This window comes from Xiphophorus maculatus, chromosome 5 (genome assembly GCF_002775205.1).
Source record: "Xiphophorus maculatus strain JP 163 A chromosome 5, X_maculatus-5.0-male, whole genome shotgun sequence".
Classification (NCBI taxonomy): domain Eukaryota; kingdom Metazoa; phylum Chordata; class Actinopteri; order Cyprinodontiformes; family Poeciliidae; genus Xiphophorus; species Xiphophorus maculatus.
In genome coordinates, this window is record NC_036447.1 from 11,355,075 (window position 1) to 11,382,500 (window position 27,426).

The window sequence follows — 27,426 nt, forward strand, 5'->3', positions numbered from 1 at the left end:
GCTCCATCAGCAGAGACTCGGAGTCTGCAGGAGGACATCACCGCGTCTGTGCGCTTATTTCTCTGGATGGACTTGTTCTGTATCGTTGTACCTGTGGACGGAGTCTGCTGTGCCATCGCGGGATGGTTATTTGTGCGCTTGAAACGCATGGAGTAGAATTTAAAAAGACGCAAAATCTGCCTAATGATGATGTGCCCTTGGGTTATTTGTGCCTCATATTTCATCTTCCTGCCTATTACAGGTAAGAAAAACACTTTTAATATTGTTTAGATATACAATATATTCTGTAATATCCATGTTGATTGTCTCTTCACATTTATAGAATATATAGCTAACTTAATGTCCAGTTTATCAATTTTGCATATTTCCCTAAACCTCCTCGCTCCCAAAACGAAGTATGTGTTCTGCTTTCTAACACTGGTTCTATTTTTGAGATTGCGCTGTCCACGATTAAACTGTAACAGCGCTGTGCACATTTTAGAACAACCTGCTGTTTATTTTTCCTCTAAAAGAGAGTTTACATAGGCAGGAGCACATTGTTCAAAGAGAGCTTGTTCCCGGTGTTTTCCCTCAAACTGCTCTTCACTAGTAGACACTGTATGCAAATAACGCTTTAACGTAAATGCCTCCCCAAAACGGCAACAGGTGTGTGTTCGTGCGTGTCTTGCTTGAAAAAAAGAAGAAGAAAAAACATGAATTATTTAGACTGTCCCTTCCTAAATGGCACGGATTAGGTTGTACGAGCAGAACAAACAAAAAGGGCGCACACGAACGTACCACGTAATCGACAACTCAGCTCCGGGTTAATTTATCTCTTTGCTTGTTTACACCTGTAGACAACCCATTTAGTACCAGCTTATTTAACGGCTTGCAACTTATTGAATTTTGTTGTATTTAGGTATTTGAGTATCGAACATGAATGTTCATGTTATGCCTACAAGCATTTACATGAACATTTGAATGGAAGATCATGTATACTTAAAGGCACTTCCATGATCTTAGAAGCATGTAAATACTTAGAAGATTATTTATAAGATATTTATATATCACTTGGAAGACATACAAATATCTTACAAGTAATATAAGCTGTGCATATTTCAGAAAACTTTATTGCGTCTTCACATAGTTTCAAAAACCTGATTGTTTCTTTGGATGCCTCCCTTTTCGCCTGGTGGTTGTTTCGTACGTTTGCAGTTTGGCAGTTATATCCTAAATTATATAATTTATTAAGAAATTATATAAATCCTAGGCTATTTATATGGGACAATCACAGATATAAATCGATAAGAGCGCGTCACAAAGGGGGAGCGGGAGTCATATATTTTTATTATGTCTATTATGTCTGTTTGAATGCTGGTCATCAAACAGCATTCAAACAGTTTGATGTTTGTTTTTATTACAGAAGTAATAAAAATACTTCTGTATTTTTATTGGTTTATTCCAATGCTTTTTGTGTCGTCATGTAATCATCTACCACAGGACACGGACTCTAGATACAAATATATTCGCCCTGTTGCTGTTTGGTACTTATCCAGTTTTATTTGTTTTGTGTCTGAAGTGGTGCCATCTACTGATGATTTCAAATGTTTTTCTAGTCGACACCATAAGGAGCGGCTCTAATTAACATTATCTACAAGCTAAAAAGCACTTAGAGTTGATTTGGTTGCGTCCTTATTACATTTCATTACATATACAGTACATGCATATGTTATAATACACTGTTTGTGTCCAAACAGTGTAATATAATTATGAATAGAGTGAAATACAAAGTTTCAGGATAAAAATGTACAAAAAATTAAATCATAGTTGAAATTTTAATATTCAACATGGCTCACCTTTTAAAATTCATAAAAATATTTAGCTGTAAATGAAAATGATGGTGAAATGTGGTTACAAAATGGTGAAAAGGCAAATTGACCAACACCCTATGTGGAATAACATTACCTCATCTTTTTGTTTTGCCATAAATAAAAAAAAGCAAAGCAAAGAAACAAAACACTTGTTGACTAACAGAACAGCCTCAGGTTTTTACAAGAAACCTTTAGCCGGAATGGCATATTTTCCCAAACAAGCCAATCAGCCGGGGGACATGCGCCCACTGCCAGTGTAAACACAGATAGTCTATTGATGTTTTGGAGGGAGAGCATCCAGATGCTCCGTCAGAGCTCCACTCCAGCCCTGAGGCATCGCAGTCACATGAAAATCTTGCTCTTGAAATGATACTTATCATGTGAAAATCTTGCTGATGGGAGCTTGACTGAAGCTAAAAATGTTGGTTTGGGCTGTATCTTGGAGAGATCACCCGGGCTTAGTGCGTGATTACTCAGTTGTCGGATTGCTCATAATTATTGATTGCTTATTTGAGCTGTGGTGGTTAAAAAGCAGCCCGTTTATTGTGCCAAGGATTACATCCTATTTAACTATCACATTATAGCCCCTTCATTGGGTTTGGTTTTGTTCCACTCTGGTCAGTGCATGAATCATTTAGTTTGTCGAATGGAAGAAAAGCAGCAGTAAAATTTGATGTGTCATCCAAGGAGAAATACCAACACTGATTCTGTTATAACTTCTCAAGTCTTATTAGTACATCAAAACTTAGTTTTTCGCAGGTTATTGAGATTTGACATCATAATCCAGTATTAAATGACACATAACGGCGGAGGAGGTGGTGGTTGGTGGTAAATAAATACGTAACACTAAATAAAACCTGTTACAATCAATTGTCTCTAGAAATCATTTACTTACTGAAAAGAGTCCATCATTGTGTAAATGACCTCACAGCTCTTTTTTCTCCAGGCTTTTATGTCTTGATTGTTTTTATTTTTTGTATAATTAATGCTGATTTTTGTGGTACATTGCAAAAAGCGCTTAATAAATAAACTTCTCTGGTCAAATGAGAACTAAAACCAAACTTTTAAACAGCCATGTAAAGTGCTACATGTGCAGGTAAACTAAGATTAGTCAAAACTGAGAACACATCATCCCCATGGAGACACATGGTGGTGGCAGCATCATACTGTGATATCACTGTTCTTCAGAATGAACAGAGATGCTAGTCCAAATTGATGGCACACTTTTCAGATTTTATTTGCAAAAGTTTCAGTTTATCATTAAGTGCTGCTTTGCATTGCGCTCTCATATAACATCTTAATGAAACACACTGATGACAAAATGAGACATAGTTTAATACCTTTGCAATCCACTTTGTAATCAACTAAACAATCTGAATTACTATCTGTTAAGAAGATCCTCCTGATTTATCCTTAAGTTGATTCATCACCTGTATTCTCTGCTTCTCTGTTTTAGCGTGGAGCAAACCTGTCATCTACCCCAGCGAGCCTCACATAGTGGTTCCCAAGAAGGGGAAGCTGCAACTGCGTTGCCATGACAACACCACAGCGTCCGGAGCCCCATTCCTGTTAAGGTGGCAAAGGGAGAAGAACCGCAAGCTTGAGGGAGAGGTCGAGGAGGGCAAGGTAGCTTCCCTCAGCTTGTCGGGGGTCCAGGCCCAACAGATGGGTTGGTATGTGTGTGTCAACAACAACACCCTGGAGAACAGCTCAATCTTCGTTTACGTTAAAGGTGGGTACTCGAGATATAAGCAGATTTTCTTGATCGCTCATCTGCCTCTTTTTATAGAAGGATTTTAAATCTAATTAATGTCCCCAGACCCTGGCAGTGCTTTCCAGCACACCATGATGAGCAGTATTCTGGTTCGGGCTGGTGAGGACTGCATCATCCCGTGTCTCGTGACTGACCCTGAGGTCGCCAACCTGTCTTTGGAAACCTGCGATGGACGACCTTTGCCTTCAGGAATGGTTTACAGTGGGAATCTGCAGCGAGGCATCATCATCCGCAATGCTAGGGAGGAAATTAAGGGCTGCTACAGATGTGTGGGACAACTCGGCGGAAACAGAGTCATGTCTGTCTCATACAGCGTTGATGTTCGACCTGGTGAGTAGGAAACATGAAGTAAAACAGAAGAGTAACATGCGGTTCATGTTGCCTTAAGGGCTCCGCATTAGCATTCCAGCTGGCATAGCTTCACTAGATTTGTCTCATGGGTGTTAATGAAGTTAGGACGGAGAGAAAGAAACAGACTGAGGGCTCTGTGTATATCATGTTGGTAAGGAAGCTATTTTTGGGGAAAGCAAGATTTACTGTGTATTTCAAATGCTTTTCCACTCACGAAGAGACACAATATACTAGCATCTGCTTCTTTTTTATTGGAGTATCTGCTTCTTTTTAAAGTCCAAGCTTTTCCTTTTAGCAAATGGAATATTTTCAAGATCACCATTAATGTGAGCATTCCTGAAAGACTGCCTTTCTACACCACATGATGCTCCTGATGACATTTATGCAGGTTTTGTAGCGTGGAGAGCAGCAGAGGTTGAAGGGCTTTGCCAAAATGCAATATTTTATTTGCTTTTTCAAATATAAATTTTACTATCAAACTGTCTTGGCTCAGATGTCTGAGAAAATCCTTCTACAGATTCTCAATCAGAGACTCTGGAGAGAAGTCTTAATATTTTTAAATCCACTACGAGGAAATTAGTGATGCGGTGGACCAGTTTTAACTTCCAAATGTGCCGGATATGCACATCCCCTCACACAGAGAAGATGAATTGTTGGTTGTTCCAGCAAAGATGTTATCAATATCATAACATTTCCTTTTGGTTTTGCAAATTTGTGAAAAACTGAAAGACCTTTAAAAACTAGAATAGCAGGACATACCAGTTCTATCTGCGTAATTCAGCATTGGCACATTTTAAAGAGGTAAACTGAGATAATTTACCATCAGGCATGTTAGAACGTAAAGCAGACAAGGGGTTATGAACAAATTATTTAAAAAATAAAGACTAAACTATTTCTAAAACATCTTCATCAACAATATAACATTCATAACAAAAATATGTATTACATTTAACTACATAAAACACATTTTGTAAATAATTTAGTAGTAATAGTATCATGAATTTGAGAGTATATATGTTTGCATTATTTGTTAAATAACAAAAGTAATAACTAATAGAATAACAAGAAAGTTTGTATTTTTACAGGTCCATGACGTTAACTATTGTACTGCCAAACAAAATAACCCCAGGTGACAACCTCCTGGTATCACTTGGACTTAAATAACCCTAATGTATTATGTCCTTGTGTGGGTATGCATTGCTGTTGATAAGATGTTTAGGATCAAAACGTTAAATGCTGTAAAGTTTTTCTGTGTGAGCTTCTCTCTACCCAGAGGTAGTTTTCTCGCACAGTATTTTGCACGTTGGCCAAAAAGTTTAATTTTGGTCCCGTCTGACTGGTGACCTGGATTTATCCTAATATTGAATTAAAACATGAAATTATTATTTTTTTAAAAACATACATATAAGATTAATGGTAATACATGGATGCAAAAACCTATAATGTAAGTCGCTTAAGTAATTATAAAGTCAGATGCTGGATTTTGAAGTGATTCTAATGGTAATGCATAAAAACATGCCTAGATTGAAACTACAATTTATATAAACTCAAGCTTAACTTAAATCAACCTTAAAAGCCTTAAGAGTTTATTAATTAGTCAAAAGATTAAAGCTGAAACTGATTGTCCTCTCATCCTCGGTTCTGCATCACACACTCTCTCTCCTCTCAGAGGACCGTGTCTACATGGTGACAGGGAGGAGGCTTGGGGACTGATAGGGAAGGGTAGATGATGCGTGTGGGAAGGAGGAGCCCAGGGATTTAAACAGAGCTGTGTGTGAAGGTTGGGTTTGGGTTAAACAGAATTAGTGCAAAACAAGCAGAAAAGCAACACAGCGATCTGAGCTCCTACGGCAGTTGACTATAGAAGTGAATCATGCCATTTATGGAAAAACAACCGTTTGCATACTCACACACACTGAGCTTTTTGTGTGCTGTCATGTGAGTACAAACTGGTCACACAGCCTCTGAGGTCCGTTTATTTTGGGTGTGTGATACTCATTCACCATGCTTTTCATGAAGAGAGTGCGTGGGGATGAAATATGCAAATATTAATGGTAGTTGTACAGCTAATTCTCTTTGATACAGATATTAAAATACTAGAACATATTCAAAAAGCCTCAGTTATCATGCAACTGGAATTATAAATGAAAACATCTGGAAAAGTGTGTTTGCACTGTGCTTGTTTGCTTGACCTCACTTCATACACAGTTATGATGTTGCTGTCTTTGTGTCCCAGTGCCAGAGTTGCGGCCAGAGGTCAGCCTGTCCCACAAAGACACGGTCATCCTGAAGACAGGCGAGGCATTTGAGCTTACCTGCAACTCCACCAATATCAACTCAGAATTCAGTCTTACTTGGGACTTCCCTTCAGCAGCAGTAAGATTAATGCTGAGTATTTATACAAAGTTATTTGAGAAGGGTGTCTTTTTCCTGGCTGCTAAAAACTCAACTCTTAGTTTTTTTCCCACTTATTACTAATGTGTACATGTACAAACATTTAAAGGTCTGCCACATGGAAACAGTTAAAAAATACATTTAAAAATAAATACTTGCTTTATACTTTCACAGCATAAAACAAGACTATCTCCACAAACTGAGTGTGATATGTGCAATCTCTGTGAATTGTACCTGTAGGTAGGGACTAACATAAGACAGAAGTTTAAGTCTCAGATGCAGAGAAGTAATAAGTTCACTACTGTGATTTGAACCAAGCTTTGAAATATTTTTTTTCTTATAAATTGTTTTGCCTAGATTTTATGTACTTTTTTAACTAAACCAAATTAAATTGACAAACCTGAGGCTTTAATTTGGTAACTGTTACAAATAACATTATCTATTAACTTCAAAAAGTTTAGTTTTGCAATAAACTAGAAAACGACTGCAAATGATCTAAAGACACAACTTCTGATTGGTTAAGTTAAATGGCGTTAAAACGTTTATAATTTAAATAACTATTACTCATGAGGTTAAGTTGCATGTAAAATACAATGATGTGGTATGTTTGATGCTAATAATTTACAGAATCCTGTGAAGTCCCAGATCTCACACATCCTGCCCAGCTCCCGGGGCTATTTACGTTCAAGCACGCTCTCCATAGCAACTGTCAGCCAATTAGATTCTGGAATTTACCGCTGCCACGCCCACAATGAGAAAGGTCACAGTAACACAGCAATGGAGCTGGATATTCTTGGTAAGTCTTAAAGTTGGTTTGTTGGGTGTATAAGTTCTCTGAATCATTAAGTTTATGAAAGAACCATGTCAAACAAAACTGGAATCTGAGGGGAAGAAAAGCCCCAGATAAAATAGCATATTATTCACCCCAAAATGACATATTTTATTTTCTTATTACGTAAATTTACAGTCAGTACTTCAGGGGAGCATTCATCACTACTCAAATTACATTACAACACTACACTGTGATTGTTTATTCAAGACATGACTCAACCAACAGAAAGATGACTCAAACACGCTGCAAAGTACCAACTCTACCAACAAAACTATATATCTTTGTTCTTCAGATCAGGGGTTCATTACAGCTTTAGGAAGTCATAGTCCAATCCAAGACGTCAAAGAAGGGGAGAGCCTGACGCTCAGGGTGGAATTTAAGGCCTATCCTGCACCACGCTCCATCTTCTGGTCGTACAACAAGGAGCACCTCCTCAACACGACAGAGCATGTCATCACTGTCCACCGCCAGAAATACAGGTGCACGGCATTCAGATCGCAACAATGCTGCAGGGTTTATCTGTCTGAGGACAAACATTTAAGTCTGTTTATGTTCCCATCAGTTTCACCAGTGAGCTGAGACTGGTGAGGGTCCTCAGCTCTGAGGGCGGGGTCTACACGTTCTCAGTCAGTAATGGAGACGCATCCATTGACCGCTCATTTCACGTATACGTCAAAAGTGAGTAAAACACAATCATCACATTTGGGCAAAGTTTCCTTATATTGATCAACTCTGAGAACTCAGTAAAGCAAATAAAAGTGTTGGTGACTACTCATTTACCTTTGAGCCAGGACATGAATGCTAATTGCTCTGCTTAATAACACACTGACTGCTATTTGTGACACTAAATTTCTTATTTATTATTATTTATTTAAGCGCAAAGGTGGGTAGTAACTAGTTACATTTACGCAGGTTCATGTTCTTGAGTAACTCTGGGAAAAATGTACTTTTAGGAGCAGTTTTACTACACTGTACTTTTATATTGCTACTTTTATTTCTGGAAGGATTTGTACCCACTGTGAGTATCTTCATTGAATGACAAAAATAGAAAAACAAACCTCGTGCACAAAAAAGAAGTCCTACATTAGCTTAAGGTGTAGGTGTGCCTGTATTTTGTGCCTACTTAGTTTTTTCATTTTCTACCTGCTGAGCCTGTTGTACTGTTTGACACTGGATGTACTTCACCCTGCTCTAGCATTATAGTATGTTTGCATTCCCGACTGTAAGTGGTTTCAAAGTTTTTGTTTTATGATTTGGAAAAGTGCTGCCTGAATCTGTTATTTTGCAATCAGATCATTTATTTGTATTATTTTCTTTGTTAATCTTTAAAGTAGCAGAATTTGAACGTACCTTTATGTCTGTATTTATATGATGACATCATTTTTAAATATTAAATCAGGTGTTCTGATTTAATATTATACATACTTGAGTCATTTTTGTACAGTCACTTTCTATTTTTACTTGAGTAAAAATATGGTGAACTAATACTAGTCTTAATTGAGTACAATTTTGGGTACTCTACCCATCTTTGTTTAAACGCCAGTTAAATATGTCGGGTAACAGAGATGGCTCAGTGAGTGCATGAAAGATTTATTGCGATATCAGGCATAAGTTATGCAGCTAAATAGCAGCTTTAATAGATTATAAGAAAGGATTGGTGAGAATATTTTCCCAGTTAGAATTTCAACTTAATGAAAGTGTCCTCTCTGTACATATAGATTTCTTTAGTTGTAGTAATGGTGATAGTTTTTTTTTGGTAAAAAAGCAAACTGATAAAGAAAAACTGATATTACTACAGTATTTACAAACTTTTGTGGGGCTTGGAAACTTTGGTATTTACTGTGAAACTCTGGGTTGGATCATTTCAGGGTTGTCACACATCTAATCCTCTGAAGTGAGATCTCCTAATTTTTCATAACATAAAAAACACTTCATAACAGATTGCTAGGTTGGTGTTTAGTTCAGTTGAGATTTCGCTGTGTGCAGTATTATAAATGACTCATCTACTCAAGTAGATTTTTCTTGTTTTATAAACATTTCTCTCATCTGTCGTTTATCTTTTTCTACTGCAAGGTAAGCCTGTTATCATTGCGCAGGAGGGGCCAGTTGATGGTCAGGTCCGCTGCATTGCCGCCGGTTATCCAGTACCTAAAATTAGCTGGTACTTCTGTGAGCTGCCCCGCACAAGGTATGCCAAAATGTATACTGGATTTCAGTATTCATATTATTATCCCTTTTTGTGTGCTTATTATATTATTTAAGCTGATATGACAATAAGAAAGACAAGCTGGCACAAGTCTTTGTCACATTTTTGCTTTGTTGGTTCATAGCCATCTGTCCCGCCATCTTTTTTGTGTGGTAATATTGGAGATTCTCAGTTAGTGTTCTGCTGACCTAATTATGATAGACAAAAGAAAGGTTAGCAGTAATAATTGTCCATCTAAAGTAGTTAATATGTAATAAAAGAGTTATTATGGTAATTCACTGGGTAAGGCAATGAGTTAATGGATTTAAACAACTACTTAAACAAATTTTTCTTTATAGTTAAGTATTTTTAGTGAACTATGACGATACATATTTAAAGTTGCTTACATTTCATGTATAATTTAATTATGCATGAAATACAGGAAGACAGGAAGAAATACAGGAAGAAATAATCTACTGATAATCTACTGATTATTTCTTCCTGCAGTAGAAAAACTGCATCTAAAGATGTTTTAAATATGTTTTTGCCCTTACTGCTCTCTTAGTGATTTTACACAGATCACTTGTGATAAAATAAAAAATAGCTCACTATTCACTTCTGTAACCATTCATCTAAAAGAAGAAAATGCTCAAGGAAGCTGGACGAGATGATTAACACCTTTTTAGGCCAACAGAACACACACAAGTAGCCAAACCAGGCACACATGCCTACACACAAATAACACAATGCCAAAAAGTGGTTTATTTTTAGAAATGTGAAGTTAAATATCAAGTTAGGTAAATATTTTCAGAATTTTCCTGCTGTCACTAGGTGCTCCAACCTACCCAATGCCACCCAATGGGAGACCCCAGAGGTCACTGTACTGTCAGAGTCAACGTTTGGCAGGAGTGAGGTGGAGAGCCGCCTGAACGTCAGCAACGAGCACGCTCAGTACCACACTCTGGAATGTGTGGCTTCCATGCAGGGAGAGGAAGCCTACACTCTGTTCACCATCAGAGGTAACACATTTCACACTCCTCATACCGTCTGAACCCAGACAGGGCGGAGACAGTAGAAACAGCGCTGCATAAAGGGGGCAGAGGTCAATTGTGGGGGGGGTTACATTCTGGGCTATGCTGCAAGAACATTGTTTACATCACAAGCACATCAACCCATTGACCCTGTGTTTGCAGAGGCCAGGTGTGTGGTTACTGGGTACGGATTGAATAAGATTACTGTATGCTGACTCTGCAGGCTGGGATTATGTGTTGTAGATTTACTAATCCCTCTCACACAAACACCACTGCTGCAGCTGTCTGCCGTTACTGAGGAGGATGAGGAAGATGAGTGGGCGTGTGCGTGTGGGTGTGTATGTGTGTGAGGGTAAAGGAGCAGCTGATAAAATTCACTGATACTGTAAATGATTTTAGTTGCCATTTTGTTTATCCTTGGGATTTCTAATTTTGTTTTGTGTGGGTGTGTTAATTTCACAGAACGCATTGTCCCCCATAAACTCTTCACACCTCTCCTAACTGGCATGTTGGCTACTGGCGTCTTCCTCAGCGTCATTCTAGTGGTGCTTGTCTATAAGTATATGCAGGTGAGTGCAAAAATAAGTATGCTGAACTGGTAAGTGCGCCCTTTGCCAATTCAAGGGTTTTACTTTTTCTCTTCGGGTCTGAAAGTCAGGCAAATAAAATCTAGATGAGCAAAAACATATCACATATAACAACGTGTCAATGTAGTGCAAAAATAAAGCCAAACTACACATGCAGTGTTTAAAAACGGCACACTGCAAAGTTTGTCCTTTGCTGCTTCGATCGAACTGAACATGACCAGGTAGAAATTTGGGCAGTTTTCTAGTCTTGAATATTGTTCACCATCAGAGGTAACAGAAAAGTTGTATTCAGAAAAGTTGCTAGTATTGTGCAATGCTAATAAATCGTGTGTTAAGGCACATTCTTTTAAAGATGTGTTTTTTTTCAAATGTGCAATTAACAAAGAGGTTTTTGCAGTCTTTGGACTTCTTTTTCGTCACAGTTTGAATGTTATTCCCTTTTAAATTCCAGTGGTTTCTTTATGGGACCAATCTCTCTCTTTTTTTTTTAGATAATCATCTCTGAAAACAGATTGACTCTCTCTCTTTGCCTGTCCATCTCTCCTCATAGTCGGTGCTGCTCTGTCACACAGCAACATAGGCAACATAGAACCCAGAAATTATTTTACTGTTGTTGACAAAACAACGTAGCACAGCATCACTTTACATGCAGCTAATCACTGAAGCAACACTAAACTGCTATGAATAAATTATTGTTGCATTCTGTTTCAATCACTTGACAGACCTAAGTCTCTGAACGAAAAGTTTCCTGATCTTGCAGACGTTCACTTCAGTGAGACTCCTGGTCCTAAATCAGAAATTGCAATTCTCTGAGAAATTGTGAAAAGCAGGAGAACCTTACACCATCTCTCCAGTAGAAGGGCTATAGCTGGGGTCAGTTTTCAAGCCACATGACTCTGGCACATTGCAGCCATTATTTGACAGTGGTCTCCTCTGTATAAATAGGTAGTCTAGTGTAAAATGTAAGGCTAAGAGTGAACTGGAGATTGTGAAGCGTTGTTAGACACGAGTTTGTGCATGAATGGTTGTGTGTCTAAAGTGTCTTTGTGTTGGTCCCATAATGGACTAGAGACTCGTCCAGATCATCAAGACAGTCACTAATTGAAAGGATTGAATTGAAAGGATTTTCTGAGCTCTTTTGCTCAGAAAAGAATTAATCTTATTGAAGCTTAATATGTAAAGTCTTCAAATTGAAGAAGGGTGTGATTTCTTGTTACCTTGACTGTGCCTACGATAATACAATTGCAACTGTAACTCTATGATATGAATCATAAATTTCCCATCTGTGCTATTAATCCTGTACAAAGCTACAAATCAGTTTATAGACACCCTTGTTTCATTAACTCCATTGAGCAGGACTGATGTACAGTTTCCATCATTGAAAAGTAAACGGCTTCAAAAGCTGTTGGCAAAGAGCCTGTTCTCATTTACTAATAAGGTCTGCCTCCGTGCTGCGCAGAGCGTGTTAAAGTTACAGGCATCAGTCTTTCTGCATTTGGTGACAAAATTCTGCACAGAAGAGGAAAAGCGTGTTATTTTAATCAGCATGAATGTGTGCTAATGAATTTGAACAGAGTCAATCAGCCTTTTGGAGTGCACACACTGTGCAGTTAAAAGGATTTCATTACACGGTGATGACGCCTTGAGCCATTAATTCACCTCCCTGAGCACGATTCTTTTACTGCGCTCAGATGAGTCAGGCTCTTTGAATACCAGTGTGTGCATCTGCAGCAGGATCCTGAGGGTGAAGTCTAGACACAAGCTGTCAAATACAGAGCTTTGATCATTCAGGATTTTGAGAAAAGAATGATGGAAGTAGCACAAACGTATGAGTGATAGCCACAGAATTACTTAATAGGAAGGCTGCGAAATAATCCAATAATGATGAGTAGGCGGTGCCAGTTCCTCTCAGTGTAAGTCTCTTTTTCCCAAACTTCCACAGAAACCAAAGTTCCAGATTCAGTGGAAGGTCATTGAGAGCATTAATGGAAACAACTACATCTACATCGACCCCCTCCAGCTGCCATATGACCTGAAGTGGGAGTTTCCTCGACAGAAGCTTCGCTTTGGTATGACAGCATTCTTCATTTTGTATGATTGTGCCATCATTTAAAGGCACAATCATTCAGGATTTTCTGAACAAAGTGAGGTTTTGTTCAGAGGTTAAAAGCAGTTAAAACCATGTGAATGAAAGTCCAGATTAGGTGGCCCTAGATATTTGACGGCAACTCCTATTGGGGCCATCGGATGTGCACCAAGATGCTCTTATTGTTGCTGGCTGATGCTCCAAGAAGCATCAGAGCAGTTCTATTTAGTAGAACTTAGTTAGTTGTATTTCTTAGAACTAGCCAAGGTTGGAGTCCGGTAATCAGTCCTGTCCTGGTGCATGTCATGATAACACACCCAATGTTTGCTAGAAGTGGGAATTAACTCATTAGTTTTCTTTACGGTATATAAATTTGATGAATGATTTGAACTCGTGATTTGCTGGGGATTATTTGTGTGGGAAATGGAGGTAGGAGGCGGTGCACCACCAATGATCATCAGATTTCACACAAGATGGAACTTGTAAAGTTTTTTCCCCCAAAGAAATTATCATAAAAATAGTAATAAAAGAATTGTTTTCACTTAAACCATTATAATGTCAGCTATAGTCTTGGCATCTCAAAGTAGCTGTTAGCATTAGCCTCCAGTACCAACTAATCTGGATTTATACTAAATAAAAACAAAAAAATCTACTGCGAGTAACATAGTAACACCAGACGACCGACTGAATCTTAGTTTAAAAATCGAGAAATTAAAATGCTGCTACTGTTTTGTTCTTCAAGGTAAAACTCTGGGCTCTGGGGCTTTTGGAAAGGTGGTCAGGGCCACTGCATATGGACTTTGCTCTGCCGATACTGTCACAACTGTTGCTGTTAAAATGTTGAAACGTAAGTTTCTTGGTTTGCTCCCTCTTGTGTGTCTTCATGACTTGTGTAACATCATACAGAAATACATTTACTTATGTTTTCATAGCTAATGCTCATTCCACGGAAAAGGAAGCACTGATGTCTGAGCTGAAGGTTCTTAGTTATCTTGGAAACCATGTGAACATCGTGAACCTGCTGGGAGCCTGCACTGTTGGAGGTGAGAGACTACTGTAATCTGTCATCAAGTAGGACATGTCGCAGATTTTCACTCAAACTTACTTCAGTTGTTTTTAAAATTTGGACTAAATATGCTCAAACTGCTCTGTTTGTGTTAATTTTCTTTGGGGTATTTGAACTTAAAACACATTTATATCAAATAGCTGAATTTCCTCCCCAGCAGTCATTCAGCTCTGCAGATGATGCGCCATTCATTTGATGAAGGTGATTTAGAGCAGGGATGCAAATAAAACTTGAGGACTTTACTTGGACACCTCAGATATAAAACAATAACGAATACTGGACCTCCAAAATCCAAGATGGCACATTTAAAGATACCAAATAGAAAAATACTAAATTCATTGACAGGAATAGGGTAACAGGAGAATGTGACGAAGGCTGAAAGCAGGCTAGCATAAATAAAGGGATGAGTGAGTACTGGAACCAGGAATAGGTAAGTCTAATGAATGTGAATCAACAGTAAAATGAGGAGGCTGAAGAACACAGCAAGCACGAAACAGGAGGAGAATAAAAAAATACCACAAGAAAAGTGCAAGGATTAGGGAAAATTATATAAAATACTGAATACTGAAATTAACAGGAATCTACGTCAAGTAAACATAACTATGCTTCCAAACACATTGAAAATGCTCAGAAAATAAAAGTTTTATGGCTTGTGAGATATTTATTTCTATTTCTAGTAGGATTATCAGATTTGTGACTCACCTGGCACTAGAAAATGAAGATATGTGGTCCCTAGTGGTAGTTTTTGTTGTTTGGAAGATTGTCTTTAATGACTAAAAACAAACTTTATGTGGTTGTCTGCTCACCTGCTGACTGCTCAATATATCTGTCTTAAATCAGATACCACCCAGCTCCGATAAAAGGACATGCTGCAGATCAGCTTGTCACTAATTTACCATTGATCAATGTCATTTACCTGTCCACCATTCAGTATTGACTGTGATGGACCATTTTTATTGGTTTCTAACAAAGAGGATGGGAGCTGTTATCGTTATGGACACATTAAAAACTTGAAGGATGCCTTCAAGACATGCAAAGATCCTTATTACAAGTTATTATGTGCTGACAGATATTTGCCTTTGAAATACATTTATTGCTAAAACCCGATGAGCTCATCCCATGTCCTACCACTTGTCAAATGTAATCATTAAAATGACTAACAGCAATACAAAGGCAGTACCATCAGCTTTTGTCTCATCTTTATTGTTCCTTTAATGCTTTTTTTGTGTTTTTTTTTTTATCCCTGCATCCTGCCAGGCCCAATTTTGGTGATCACAGAGTACTGTTGCTATGGCGACCTGCTCAACTTCCTTCGAAGGAAAAGAGAGTCATTCCTAAACTCCCAGGTTGGGGATAGTTACTATCGCAACGTCTCCAAGCAGTCTGAGCCGACAAGGTATTTATCTGTGCAAATTGTTCACTTTGATTATAATATTAATGTTATTCTGCTTAGTACACATGTGTGTGTATGTGTGTGTGTGTGTGTGTGTGTAGCAGGGATGCAACTGGTACAGGATACATCCCCATGCGTCCCTCTGAGAAAGAAAGATCCTCTCAATCAGGTACGTCTACATTTTTATCCACTTTGAAATTAACAGTAAGTTTGACGAAACTTGACTATGAAGTCTTCATTTTAGATTACATAGATGAGCTCTCTCTGGATGCTGAAGACCTCCTCAGCTTTTCCTACCAGGTTGCCAAAGGAATGGAGTACATTACCTCCAAGAATGTAAGGCTTTAACACACTCTGTTCATACTTATTGAGCAGTTGCAGAAGAGATTTTAAAGGTGCTGCAGCTAGTACATAAATCATGTTAAAGCTTATTGCCATTATACATGCAGAAAGCTTGCTGTTAGCTGATGGTGCACCAACACTCACAAACACAACCCTGATGCTTTCATTCTTAGGCTTATATTGGACATAAATAAACCAACCATCTCATGTTGTTTATTGTTTACATAGACCAGCCGTGCAGGAAAATCTTGTGTCCAGGGGGATTTTTAACAGACTCAGAAAAGTAATCCATGACATTAAAGCTTATAGTGCTTGTATGTTCCCTGTGTAGTTGCTACATTCATGCATCTCTTACTCATCAGGTTATATTTCTCAAAAATCACATCTTTATGGTCAATACTTTTGGCCTGGTTCTACAAATTTCTTCATTTTAACTAAAGATACATATTCTTACATTTCCATAAAGATTTTTTCAGAAATAGACCAAATTAATAAAAAAGACAACAAAACTGTTCAACTTTCCAACGGAAATCCTAAACTGGAAAGAAATCACCTGAAAAAGTGATAACTGATGTGTCTAGCCCAACAACTCTAGTGTAACAACTCAAACAGCAATAACCATTATGCTGCATTATAATGCTGCATTATGTTGACCATAATCAATAAAGCAGTAGTTTTGCTTTACTATGAAAACCCCAATCAATGAGCATCTATATCTCACTCTACAAGAAAATGAGACGTACTAATCAGATTGTTGAAAAAAACAAAAAACACATGATCCTCATTCAACAACAGTAACTCTTTGGAAAGTTGAATCTGCCACATTTTCATTGGAAAAAAGGTTTGCAAACCAGATATTTTCTCAAATGTAGGGAAGGTGTCCTTGATGCTCTTACAAAAAAAACATGCTGAATGTGCTGGACATCTGTTGGAGCTTGTTGCTGCTAAATGTTTAAACAGCTACTAAGTTCAAGAGTTCTCCTTATTCTTAGAGTTACACAGGCGTAGAATGCCCTGTGCTCTGTTGACTGACTTTATGCTCTTTTGCCTATTTATCCTGATGATCACACTGTACTTTATGAAACATTAAGGCATCCCAAATGTTTTACTAATATTTATTTCTATTTTTTTGTTGTTTTCTAATTTTTGAAACAACTTCACAGGCTTGGACTTATCTGCACCTGTGTGACTGATGCAGAAACAGGTTACAAGGTCAATAATAGCTTCTTGTTTGTTTTCGTGTGCAGTGTATCCACAGGGATCTTGCGGCGAGAAACGTTCTGCTGACTCATGGCAGGGTGGCGAAGATCTGCGACTTCGGCCTTGCCCGAGACATCACCACTGACTCCAGTTATGTACTCCGGGGAAACGTGAGTGCCTTTCAGTTGTTCCCTCCCTTCATCCATCACTCTTCCCTTCTTGGGACTTAGAAGGTCATCCTAATGACCTTCTAGTGGATTTTGTTTCCAGTTTGCGCATCGAGATCCTGCCACCCAGGCTTCCCTTTTTTTGCACGTGGAAAGCTCCATGAAACGTTTTAGGTGTGACCGCTGCAATGCGTTTATGCTTAGTCATCAATCACTAAACATCACCAGACATTATGGGCTTGCTCCGTCACATAAAAGAATTACATGCATAATTAAAAAGCTGGAGATCATTTAAAGTGCATCCCTTAAGGTAATGCTCCTTCTCTATAGGCTCGCCTGCCTGTCAAGTGGATGTCTCCTGAGAGCATTTTCGACTGCGTCTACACCTTCGAGAGCGACGTGTGGTCCTACGGCATCCTGCTCTGGGAAATCTTCTCTCTGGGTAACATTTCCAAAGTTCTCCAACTTTTTCATAACGTTGGAGCCATTATTGTCATCAGTCAGAGCTGGCTGGAGCCTCATTAGAGTCTGGGATGACACTCCCTAATCAACATCACTTAGCAGAGTCACTAATGCAATCAATTATTATGACTAAACCCTGGCCGACTACAGTGAATCTATGTATTTGTTTTATTGTAGCATCATACAGAGAATGTGTGTGTGTGTGTTGGTGTTGCAGGAAATAGCCCGTATCCAGGGATGCAGGTGGGATCTGCCTTTTACAAGATGATTCAAGACGGCCGCAGGATGAGCAGGCCAGAGTTCGCTCCTATCGAGATGTAAGCATTTTATCAGTTTCTGAGAATTCACAAAGGAAGACAAACAGTCGGTGATTATTTTCCAATAATCTAGTTCACCAAATTCTAATTCTAAAATTAGAATTTGGTGAACTAGTTTAAGTTTGAGATTTTTTGCAAATCCAAAACTATTTATCTCCCTTAACATCTCAATGACCTTCTATTGTCATTCTAACTAGATATTTGAAGACTTTTCTTATCAGAATTGGGAGATTTTACTTAAATGTGTCAGTTTTCTGGTCAGATTGTACCTCTAAGCATAATCATTACATTTTAAATAGGGCTAAGGTCACTGCAATTACAGAGATGTATTACTTTATGCTTACTTTATTGTTTCCATACAACTGATGTGCAAATGTACATATGGTATGTACCCATGTTTTTGAGTGCGTTAATTTGAAAAACAAATTGAAATAAATTGAAATGTGCACTTAGTACAGGTTATTAAGTCATTTAAGTTGTTTATTGCATTTCCAAGTATCTGAAAAAACAAAAGAAAGAGTGTATGCACATTTCTGACTGGAATGGTAGGTTTGTAATGGCATATGTTTCTATGAGGATGAATTTTGTTCTTAAATAGTGTTACTAGACTTTTAAATTGTGTTATTCTGTTCAGAAAACTGAAGGAGTCTTAGTGATTGGCTAATGAAAGAATTGTTGTGATCTAGGCAAAGACTAAAATCAATAAAATCAACTGCAGTTACACCAAAATTTGCCACACCTCAGTTGAAAAAAAAATCCTTTCTAATCTAAATCTTCTGGGCTCAACTGCATATACAAGAGTCAAATGGAGGTTGATCAAGACAAAGATAAAGCACATCAAAGTCTAAATCCCAAAGGTTTTAGGACAAGTGGCTCACAGCGTGGTGAGCCTCCTGCTCTTCCTCTAGAGAAATTTAGCATAACAGCTTTTGTAAAGGCAATCTGTGCACAGAGATGTTCCATGACATGAGTCCTTTTATAAGAAAACAGATGAGGATTAGGCGACTGCAGCACAGCAAACAGATGCAAAGAGGTTGTTACATAAAGCTAATGGTTGTAATGTAATTTGGGCAACAGCAGGACACGAAACATCTCACTGCTTCAACTCAGCATCTGCATTTCCTGTTTATTGTTGGTCTATTCCAAATATTATGTTTACAGTTCTACTTAATCCGACCGCATTTACATTTTTATATCTCATTAGTCTTATGATGTAATCATAAAGAGATGTTTTATATTTCAGTTATCCATGTGTTCAAATCATTCAAATCCATTTTACCATAAGAAATGTCAAGTATGTCAAAGACAAAATAAGTTAAAGAAATATATTTTTTTAAATGAATATATGGTTTATCCATGATCCTTAATCCAGGCTGACTATAGGCAAAAAGTTGGTGCTAATATTTAGCTAATATTTAGAGCAAGACCATCTATCATGTGCTGCATAAACACTTTTTATAAAGTTTTATTAAAGCTTATTATTAACAAGAAATGTTTCATCATAATTTACCAATATTTATTCCATCTATAGAAAACTGAATTTATTGTTTTGCGCCATGCATTATACAAGACATATATAATATATAAGACAAATATGAAAAACAAAATCTGCTATTTAGAGCACATTTTGCTGATCCTTATGAATTAAATTTAGCATTAAATTAAATATCCAGCTCTTGTAGAAAATAATCAAATTCATTTTGCACCCATTGGGAGCTAATAGTCAATCTAATACCTAATCAAAGGGGTAGCCAAGAGGCTGATGGTGTCTGTGGAGGAGCGTCAAAGGTCCACTGCTCAGGTTGGAGAATCTGTCGGCAGGATAGCTTTTAGCTATGGATTCCACAAAAATGCCTTTTTTTGATGAGTGGAAAGAAAAAGGGCATTTTTGAAATAAATGCCTTACAAAATCCATAATTTGCACTAGATAAGCAAAGCCAGAAAATATGGTTACAGATTTCATTTGTAAAATATTTTGAAATACTAGAGTCATTTTTATTTCACTTCACAATTATATACTATTTTGTGTTAAAATCCCATAAAACTATATAAAGGTTTGTGTCTGTAAGAGGACAAAATATTAGAATAAGCATATCTTTGTTTGCTTATTCATATCTGTGTTTAAATGCAGACTAAATGTACACCATTACACTCTCAACTGCAGGTACGACACGATGCTGTCCTGCTGGAACGACGACCCTCTGAAGAGACCTTCCTTCAGAAAACTGGTGGAGAGAACCGAGCTGCTGCTGTCAGAAAACACCAAGAACGTAAGCAGCAAGGAAACAACGCTGATTTCAGAAGTGTTTTGCTGAAATCATTATTATTTTTATCATCATCACCAAAATCTGTGAAATCCCACAGGTATACCTGACTCTGAGCAACACTCCAAATGCTAGTGAGCAGCAGAGGGCGCCATCGCGGAGGCTTAGCTCTGTGTGTAGCACCACAGCTCCTACCCAGCCTTTACTGCAGAACACAGTCGACGTCTTCCTGGACTACGTCTGACACACACACACTCATGTATAAACAAACCCACAACTACAGCTCATACACACCACATGTCGAACTAATACCACAAAAACACACGTTCATTGAGCAACAAAACCTCCAAACTAACTCCTAAATGCTGGCAGTCTTTCATCTCAGAAGCTCACAAAACACTCATGCACATAGTACTGTATATTTATATACAGGCCTTCACTGGGCTATAAGCCTCTAATTATTCTTCCCATTGGTGTATTGATTGTTGTGGTAGATATTTCAGGTGCATGTCTATATAAAGCAGACGGCAGCACTAACAGAACATCAGATGCATCATCACCCAGAAGCACTGGGGGGGAATCTGGCTCACATTCAGCCTTACATTACATCTTAAGATACTTTGACTGAAAGTACAAGTACATATATAACTAAGGAGGGATGACGTTTGACTAAATAAATGAGACACTGCTGGCTACTAGAGATGTTTTTGTGAGGGATTTGTTTCACTTTGTACAGAACCAGTAGTTACGCTTAGGCCGATATTCTTGTTGAGGGATCATTGTGAAGACACTACGGTGACTTCAAGTTCTCTTGATGAAAAATATTCGCCATAATATCCATATTTGTCTGGTCATTGTCACTGGATTTGTGAGAGATTATTTTTTAATAGGCCTTTGCATACATACTTTCTCTATAAGGCAAATGTTGACCTTGCAGAGAAAACAGTGAGCCATAAAACATAAAAGTGGGGTTAAAGCAACGATCCTCAATGGAAGTAATTTAAAGCCATAAGTTACAGTGCCTCGCAAAAGTATTTTTACTCCTTGAACTTTATCACATTTTTTCAGGTTGTAACCATAAACCTTAGTCAACTTTATTGGCATTTATGTGATAGAGGTGAAAGGGAAATACTGTTGAGTTTAAAAAAAAAAAAACGCTTTAGAAATTTAAAGCTGAGAAGTGTGGTGCGCATTTGTTTTCAGGTCCTCTGGGTCAATACATTGTAAACTCACCTTTTACTGCAGTTACAGCTGCAAGTCTTTTTGAGTTTTGTCTCTACCAACCTTCAATTGGTACAGACTAAAATTTGTGCCCATTCTCAGTCCTAGAGTCAGACTGGATGAAGAGTAAATATTCAAGTCCTCCTGTGGATTCTACATTAAATGTAGGTTCTACTCTCACATTTTTTGCAATCAATCCCTTACAGGTTTTCTTTCTGAATTGCTGTGCTTAACTAAATCCATCAACAGTAACCAGGCTCCTTATCCGTATTGATGAGAAGCTTTCCCAAAGCATAATACTGCAACAGTCTCCCTGTGCGGATTGTTTGTTAAGGGTGTTCTGAAGTGTTAGTTTTGTGGCACACAAGGTTTCACATATAGGTCAGAAGGTTTGGTTTTGGTCTCATAAGACCAAACCTCCTTCCTTGTTGCAAACTGGAAATAATTTATTAGAAATTTGTAGAGTATACTAATACTTCTGTGGACTGATTCACTCACTTTAGAGCCATTATGATCTTCCTATTTGCTTCTCTGACTGAAGCTGTCATTGCCCTGCCTTTTTTTTAGATTAAGTGGATGTCCATATCTTGCACACACTTTTCAGATTTTATCTAACAAAATCTTGGAAACCACGTATCATTTACCTTCCGTTTCACAATGATATCCTAAAAAAAAATCCTGTCTTGTACATAAAATGTGGTTAAGTTGCACTACAGTGACAAAATGTGAGACAGTTCAACAGGTATGAATACTTTAGCAAGGTGAACACCGATTCCCATCAATGTGTTGTAGCTTCTTATACTGTGACTAACTGACTCATTATTGTGTGTATATCCAAAATAACTTCTTTAGCAAAGCTACTAAGGCTGAGGATTTAGGTTTGATTGTGTGCTTTCTGTTGTCAAATGTGTATGCAATGTAAATAAAATAGAGATGTGCCTTTAGACATTTTTTTTTTGTTAAACTGGATGTATTATCTCCTGACTGTTAGTGTTGAGACAATAAGCATTTCCTCAGACATTTCCTCTGCAGTTTGGTTTTTGAGATCATTGCAGTTTTGATACGGTTGGTTGAATTGTAATAATAAAGAAAGCACCTGTGATGGTTGAAAGAAGTCTGCAGTCTTTGTCATTTTGTGTGTTTTGGTGACTTGAAAAAGTGTATTGGTTTGGGATAAAACTAATAGCTGTTCTATCACAAAAAGAAAACACCCAATGCTTATCTCAGTTTCAGAGCTATTTCTGGTAAAGCAGGAACTCCACAATTAATCACTGTTTCATGTTGTCTCTATTTGTGAATAGTGTCTCTTTTAGTTTCTTTGTACCCTAATAGTCTCATTTGTTCTTAAATTTCTTTATATCAGAGCATGATGTGCTGCTTTTGAAAATAGATAACTAAGTTATTGAATTATATAATCCATAATTTCGCAATGAAGTCATTTATTTTGTAACAAAGGGGCAGTTTTTTTCCGTAATTAAAATCCGAATATGAAAACTGCCTCCTTATTCATGCCGCTATTTTAATTTTAAGCTTTGTTTATTGATCTGAAATATGCAAGTGTGGAACTAAATTTGTACGGTGGGCAAATTCTTCCTATTTTCTCTCTGTTTTTGTTGCCAAACTGTATGTTCAATACTATAAAATACTACAAAATAGGTGTTAAAAATGCAACAAAGACACAGACAATGAGAGAAATTCAAGTTCAGGTGTCGTGTTTAATATTTGCAACTGTTTTTTTTTTCTCAAATTGACCAAGATGGGACAGGGGGGATTATAGTAATTGCAAACATTTTGCTTCAAAATATGGATTATTATTATAATTATTATTACATTTGACTTTGGGGTAGATAAAAGGAGCACAGAAGAAGGGATTTACATACGTACAGTACAAGTAGAAGCATAGCACCATTTTACACTGAATACTGGTGTTCTTAGCTTTGTGTCTGTGTACAGTATTATACTAGAATTACACTCTTAACAGAAGGGTGGTTTGAAAGAAGAAAAGTGATAGCTGTTTCTGTGTGGGAAGGCGGAAGGGAACGGGATGTGGCTGTCTTGTCAATGCCATCGGCCATCAATAATCCAACACTTCGATTTTCAACAGCTTTTTTTCTAAAACTTCCCAAATCAAATGTCAGACATACATCATTCCTAAAAAAAAACCAAAAACATTTGTGATGGTGAAACATCCAAAACTAGTTGACAATAACTTTAAAAAGACACTAAAAATTGTTTTTCTTCTTTTTCAGATTCGTTATGTGGAAACTAGTGATTGATGAGCTCTCTTTCATTCCCCTCCATTTCCTTCATAACAAAGCCAGTCAAAAAATTCTCCAGAATCAAAATGTACAACATCCATTAGTCTTTACAAAACACCTTTACATTCTTTGGGCTGGGTATCAGTGTCACAAACTAGATCCATTTTCAAGCTCTACACACATTCACGCTATAGAGGCTCTTTGTTGTTATGGGTGGAAGACCTTGCTCAAGCAGGATCTTTGCTTTTCAAATGATCTACTTCTGTTTTTTTGTATTTATCATCTAATGGGAGCTTTTTGTGAACTTCTTTGTAACTCTGCGATCAAACCAGTGCTTTGCATTGCCTATTGCCCCCCCACACTCCCAACACTTCTTCAGTCACACATGTTTTCTATGAAAATATACTGGGTTACACTAAAAGTCACCATACAAAGTCTCTCTCACACGACCCACATTATCAAGTTTGAGCTCTCTCCCATGCAGTCTCGCAACAACACGGATGATTCTCAAAAAACATCACTTCTTTATACTGCAACGCAAGAACTGATTGGCTATCTCCAGGGAGGCAGCAAATACTGTCACCCCCCGACTGATACAAGAAGTAGGATCAAGGAACGAAGACTCTACACACACACACACACACACACACACTGCAGCCTCCTACGCTCAGGCAAAACAACACATTCTAGACGCTCCTTTGCCAACGACTACAAGCTCCTTTGCTCCGAGGCTTTTTTTCTCTGTTAGATATGGCTTATCGCTGTAGTACACACAGACTGAGCCAAAACTCCATCGCCGCCTTTATGCATGGACCCAGGCCCGGTTCTGCTTTCAACTGCCATTTAAGAACTGAGATACAAGTGAAGTGGACTGCATGAGAGTTTCTGAGGCCTATGAAAAGAAGGAAGGATGAAACACTAATGACCGCTAGGAAAAAATCCACCTAAGTCATTAAATTTAAAATTAGGGTCATTTTTAGGATTTTCCCCCCCACTGTAATACCAGAGCTCACTCCTTAACCATTTGTCCTCCTCTATTTTACACTACAAAAACACAAAATACTACCAAGTATTTTTTGTCTAATTTCTATAGAAAATATCTTTTTACACGTGTAATAAGACAGAACTAACTTCCAAGTCACTTTTCAGCAAGATATAGACGCTTGTTTTAGGTTAATTCCTCAATATAAAAATAATATCACTAGTTACTGGCAGATATTTCCACTTATAATATTTAAAAAATTTATTTAAAAAATGTGCCAATGGAACTAGTACTATTAACCTAAAACAAGATTTTATGTCTTGAAGTTACTGGTAAGTTAGTTTTGTCTTATTTCAAGTGTAATAAGACATTTGCACTAGAAACTAGACAAAATATATTTGGTAAGGCTTTGTGTTTTATCAGTTTAGGCATGGGCCATTTACGATTTCCATCATGGTTCTTACAAAAGTCTGTAGCAGCAAGTCTGTAAAGCAGCGGACTGCAGGCTAACTAGTGGAGCAGACAGCCTGACTAATAAGCCACATAATATCAGCTTGTTGTACTCTCAGTGTTAACTTATAAAAGGGGGAATGGGAAAACAGTAATAATATTATGTGCATAAAGACAGTTAATTTGAAAAATGACTAAAGCTTATGGGTGTTTGTTAACATTTTTGCTTAATTCAACAGAGAATAGTTATACGGTTTAGAGGTAGGAACCGTGTGTATCTGTAAGAACCATTTCTTAAATCCTATATTTATAGCATAAATATGTTTAACCATGATCATTTATAAATATTTCATTTCTGAAATTTTCAGGATGCTAAGTTTGGTCCCACCCAAACTTTGGCAAAACACTGGAAGAGAACTGAAAGTATCAATAGATTAGATTTTGATACTAAAAATAATTATTTTTCAAGAAAATAATTTAGTTCATGTCATACACTTTAAGGGTTTTGGTGTAGTTACGTCACATACAGTGAGAAGCTTATTCTGGCCCATGCCTACTGCGTGTTCATGCACTTGTATTCGATGCCAGTAAGAAAACAAGGAGGGCTTTTTTGAAATTAAGGTCAAATTTTCCACACAGACGCCGCACCCTTTATAAACGCCACTTCCTCTGGTCTGTGAAGCATCACTGCCTAATCCTTCCTGGTCTGGTTCCAGACTGAGGCAGAAGCAAAAACAAGAAAACAACTTTCCGCATTCCTGAGAGGACAAGTACCATCCAGCAACTTCAAACCCTTACTAAGTTCAACATCATAAGACACGAGGGCCAAACGAACACGCCCACTACAAGATACGCTCGCTCCGAGTCATGCACATGAGGATTGTATTATCAAAAACGCACATTAGCTCACGGAATCACACCACAGATTACAAATTAAAAAAAAGGTTTTAACAGTGATATTTCTTTACACAACCACATTAAGTGCTGAAGTTGTCAGGAGGTTGAGGATATACTGTTTGTCACGTATAGGGCTCTCTCTGACTGGTAAAAAATAATCCCTACTATATACATATGCATGAATTTTGTTATTAGGGGTAATATATTTTTGGAAAATATATTTATATATATATATATATATATATATTTTTTTTTAATATATATATACTGCTTTGAATATTGTAATTTAAAATAAAAAACAACACAATTCACTATGTTATTGGCACTTAGAATCACTAAACCCGTTATACGTACAGAAATTATCCTGCAAATAATTCAGTTAGACTGTAATCTACTTTCTTCTAGCTTCTTGTCAAACATAGTTTGTAATTACAAAGGTAAAAGGATCCATTTTTGTCCTGGAGACACAGTGTTTAAAAGCACCTTCTACAAAAAAACACCCAAGCCCAATCCTTCCTATTTTTCTTTTCTTTTTTTTTTAAATACACCAAAAGACTTTAAAGCCTTGTTCTGGACTTGTTTTTTTTTTCTTTTCAAGAGAACGGGGAGGGGGTCTTAGAGAGCACATCACTGCTCTGTTTGACCAGAAACCACGAAAAAGTAAAAACTCTGTTTCCAAAAGCAACTAATAAAAGCGTACAGTTATTCTTTCCATGCAGTCATATAAAATACTATGGTTTTGTTTTCTGTTAGGCTATACTTGGATATTTACAGGTTTTCTTTTTATCATACAGTAAATCTGTACACAGTCAGACTCTTTCAAAAAAAAAAGTCCATAATCATCGGCGTACGGTGTATTTCTATTTTCCTTTCAAAGTCTCCATAGACACTGAAGTTCCCTTGTGATTCTACCTCTGAAGAGGAAAACAGGAACTTTCTCTTTCCTTAAGCCTCAGCGATGGCTGTCACAGAGTTCCTTACGAACTCTGAACTTTCCCTCTTTCCTAGGAGTAAAAATCTCTCAAATCAAGGAAGGGAAGGCGATCATTTTTTTGGAGGGAAGAAGAGGTCTGTGACATCCAGAAGACCCACATAGACATGAACAGCAGTTCCTACAGCTTTCCTCCAGGAGTCATTGGTGCTGGTGGTTAACACCGTCAGTCCTGTGTGATGACGAGGCTTTCTGCTGTTTCTGCGGCTGTGGTTTGAGCTGCTGCTGGTGCCTCTGGTGGTGAGACTTCTGCTGCGTCTGCTGCTGCTTTTGTTGCCTTTGCTGCTGCTGCTGCTGTTGTTGATGCTGTTGTTGTTGATGCTGTT

The 27,426-nt window shown here is 37.6% G+C and overlaps 2 protein-coding genes across 8 annotated transcripts in view; one reads left to right on the top strand and one right to left on the bottom strand.

Moving 5' to 3' along the window:
* On the top strand, nucleotides 1–22,636 carry LOC102237809 (mast/stem cell growth factor receptor kita-like). Of its 3 annotated transcripts, none has more exons than XM_023334577.1 (21): nucleotides 1–241; nucleotides 3,307–3,582; nucleotides 3,670–3,954; nucleotides 6,212–6,351; nucleotides 6,997–7,165; nucleotides 7,494–7,680; nucleotides 7,764–7,879; nucleotides 9,275–9,389; nucleotides 10,218–10,405; nucleotides 10,880–10,986; nucleotides 12,947–13,073; nucleotides 13,833–13,937; nucleotides 14,023–14,133; nucleotides 15,414–15,552; nucleotides 15,651–15,718; nucleotides 15,794–15,885; nucleotides 17,139–17,261; nucleotides 17,589–17,700; nucleotides 17,938–18,037; nucleotides 20,202–20,307; nucleotides 20,402–22,636. In XM_023334577.1, exons 1-21 carry the CDS (start codon nucleotides 184–186, stop codon nucleotides 20,543–20,545), a joined length of 2,868 nt encoding a protein of 955 aa, XP_023190345.1. In that variant the 5' UTR covers nucleotides 1–183; the 3' UTR covers nucleotides 20,546–22,636. The 3 variants fall into 3 exon arrangements, with proteins under 3 accessions (XP_023190345.1, XP_005809137.1, XP_023190343.1); XM_005809080.2 differs by having other exon boundaries at nucleotides 15,654–15,718; XM_023334575.1 differs by having other exon boundaries at nucleotides 15,654–15,885.
* A 2,474-nt stretch (nucleotides 22,637–25,110) lies between these two features.
* Nucleotides 25,111–27,426, bottom strand: part of LOC102219340 (circadian locomoter output cycles protein kaput-like) — a 22,873-nt gene continuing 20,557 nt past the window's right edge. For all 5 annotated transcript variants that reach the window (XM_023333984.1, XM_023333983.1, XM_023333985.1 and 2 more), the window contains one exon: nucleotides 25,111–27,426. This exon is cut by the window's right edge and continues 145 nt beyond it. In XM_023333984.1, the coding sequence (XP_023189752.1) occupies nucleotides 27,242–27,426 (185 nt within the window). In that variant the 3' untranslated portion in view covers nucleotides 25,111–27,241.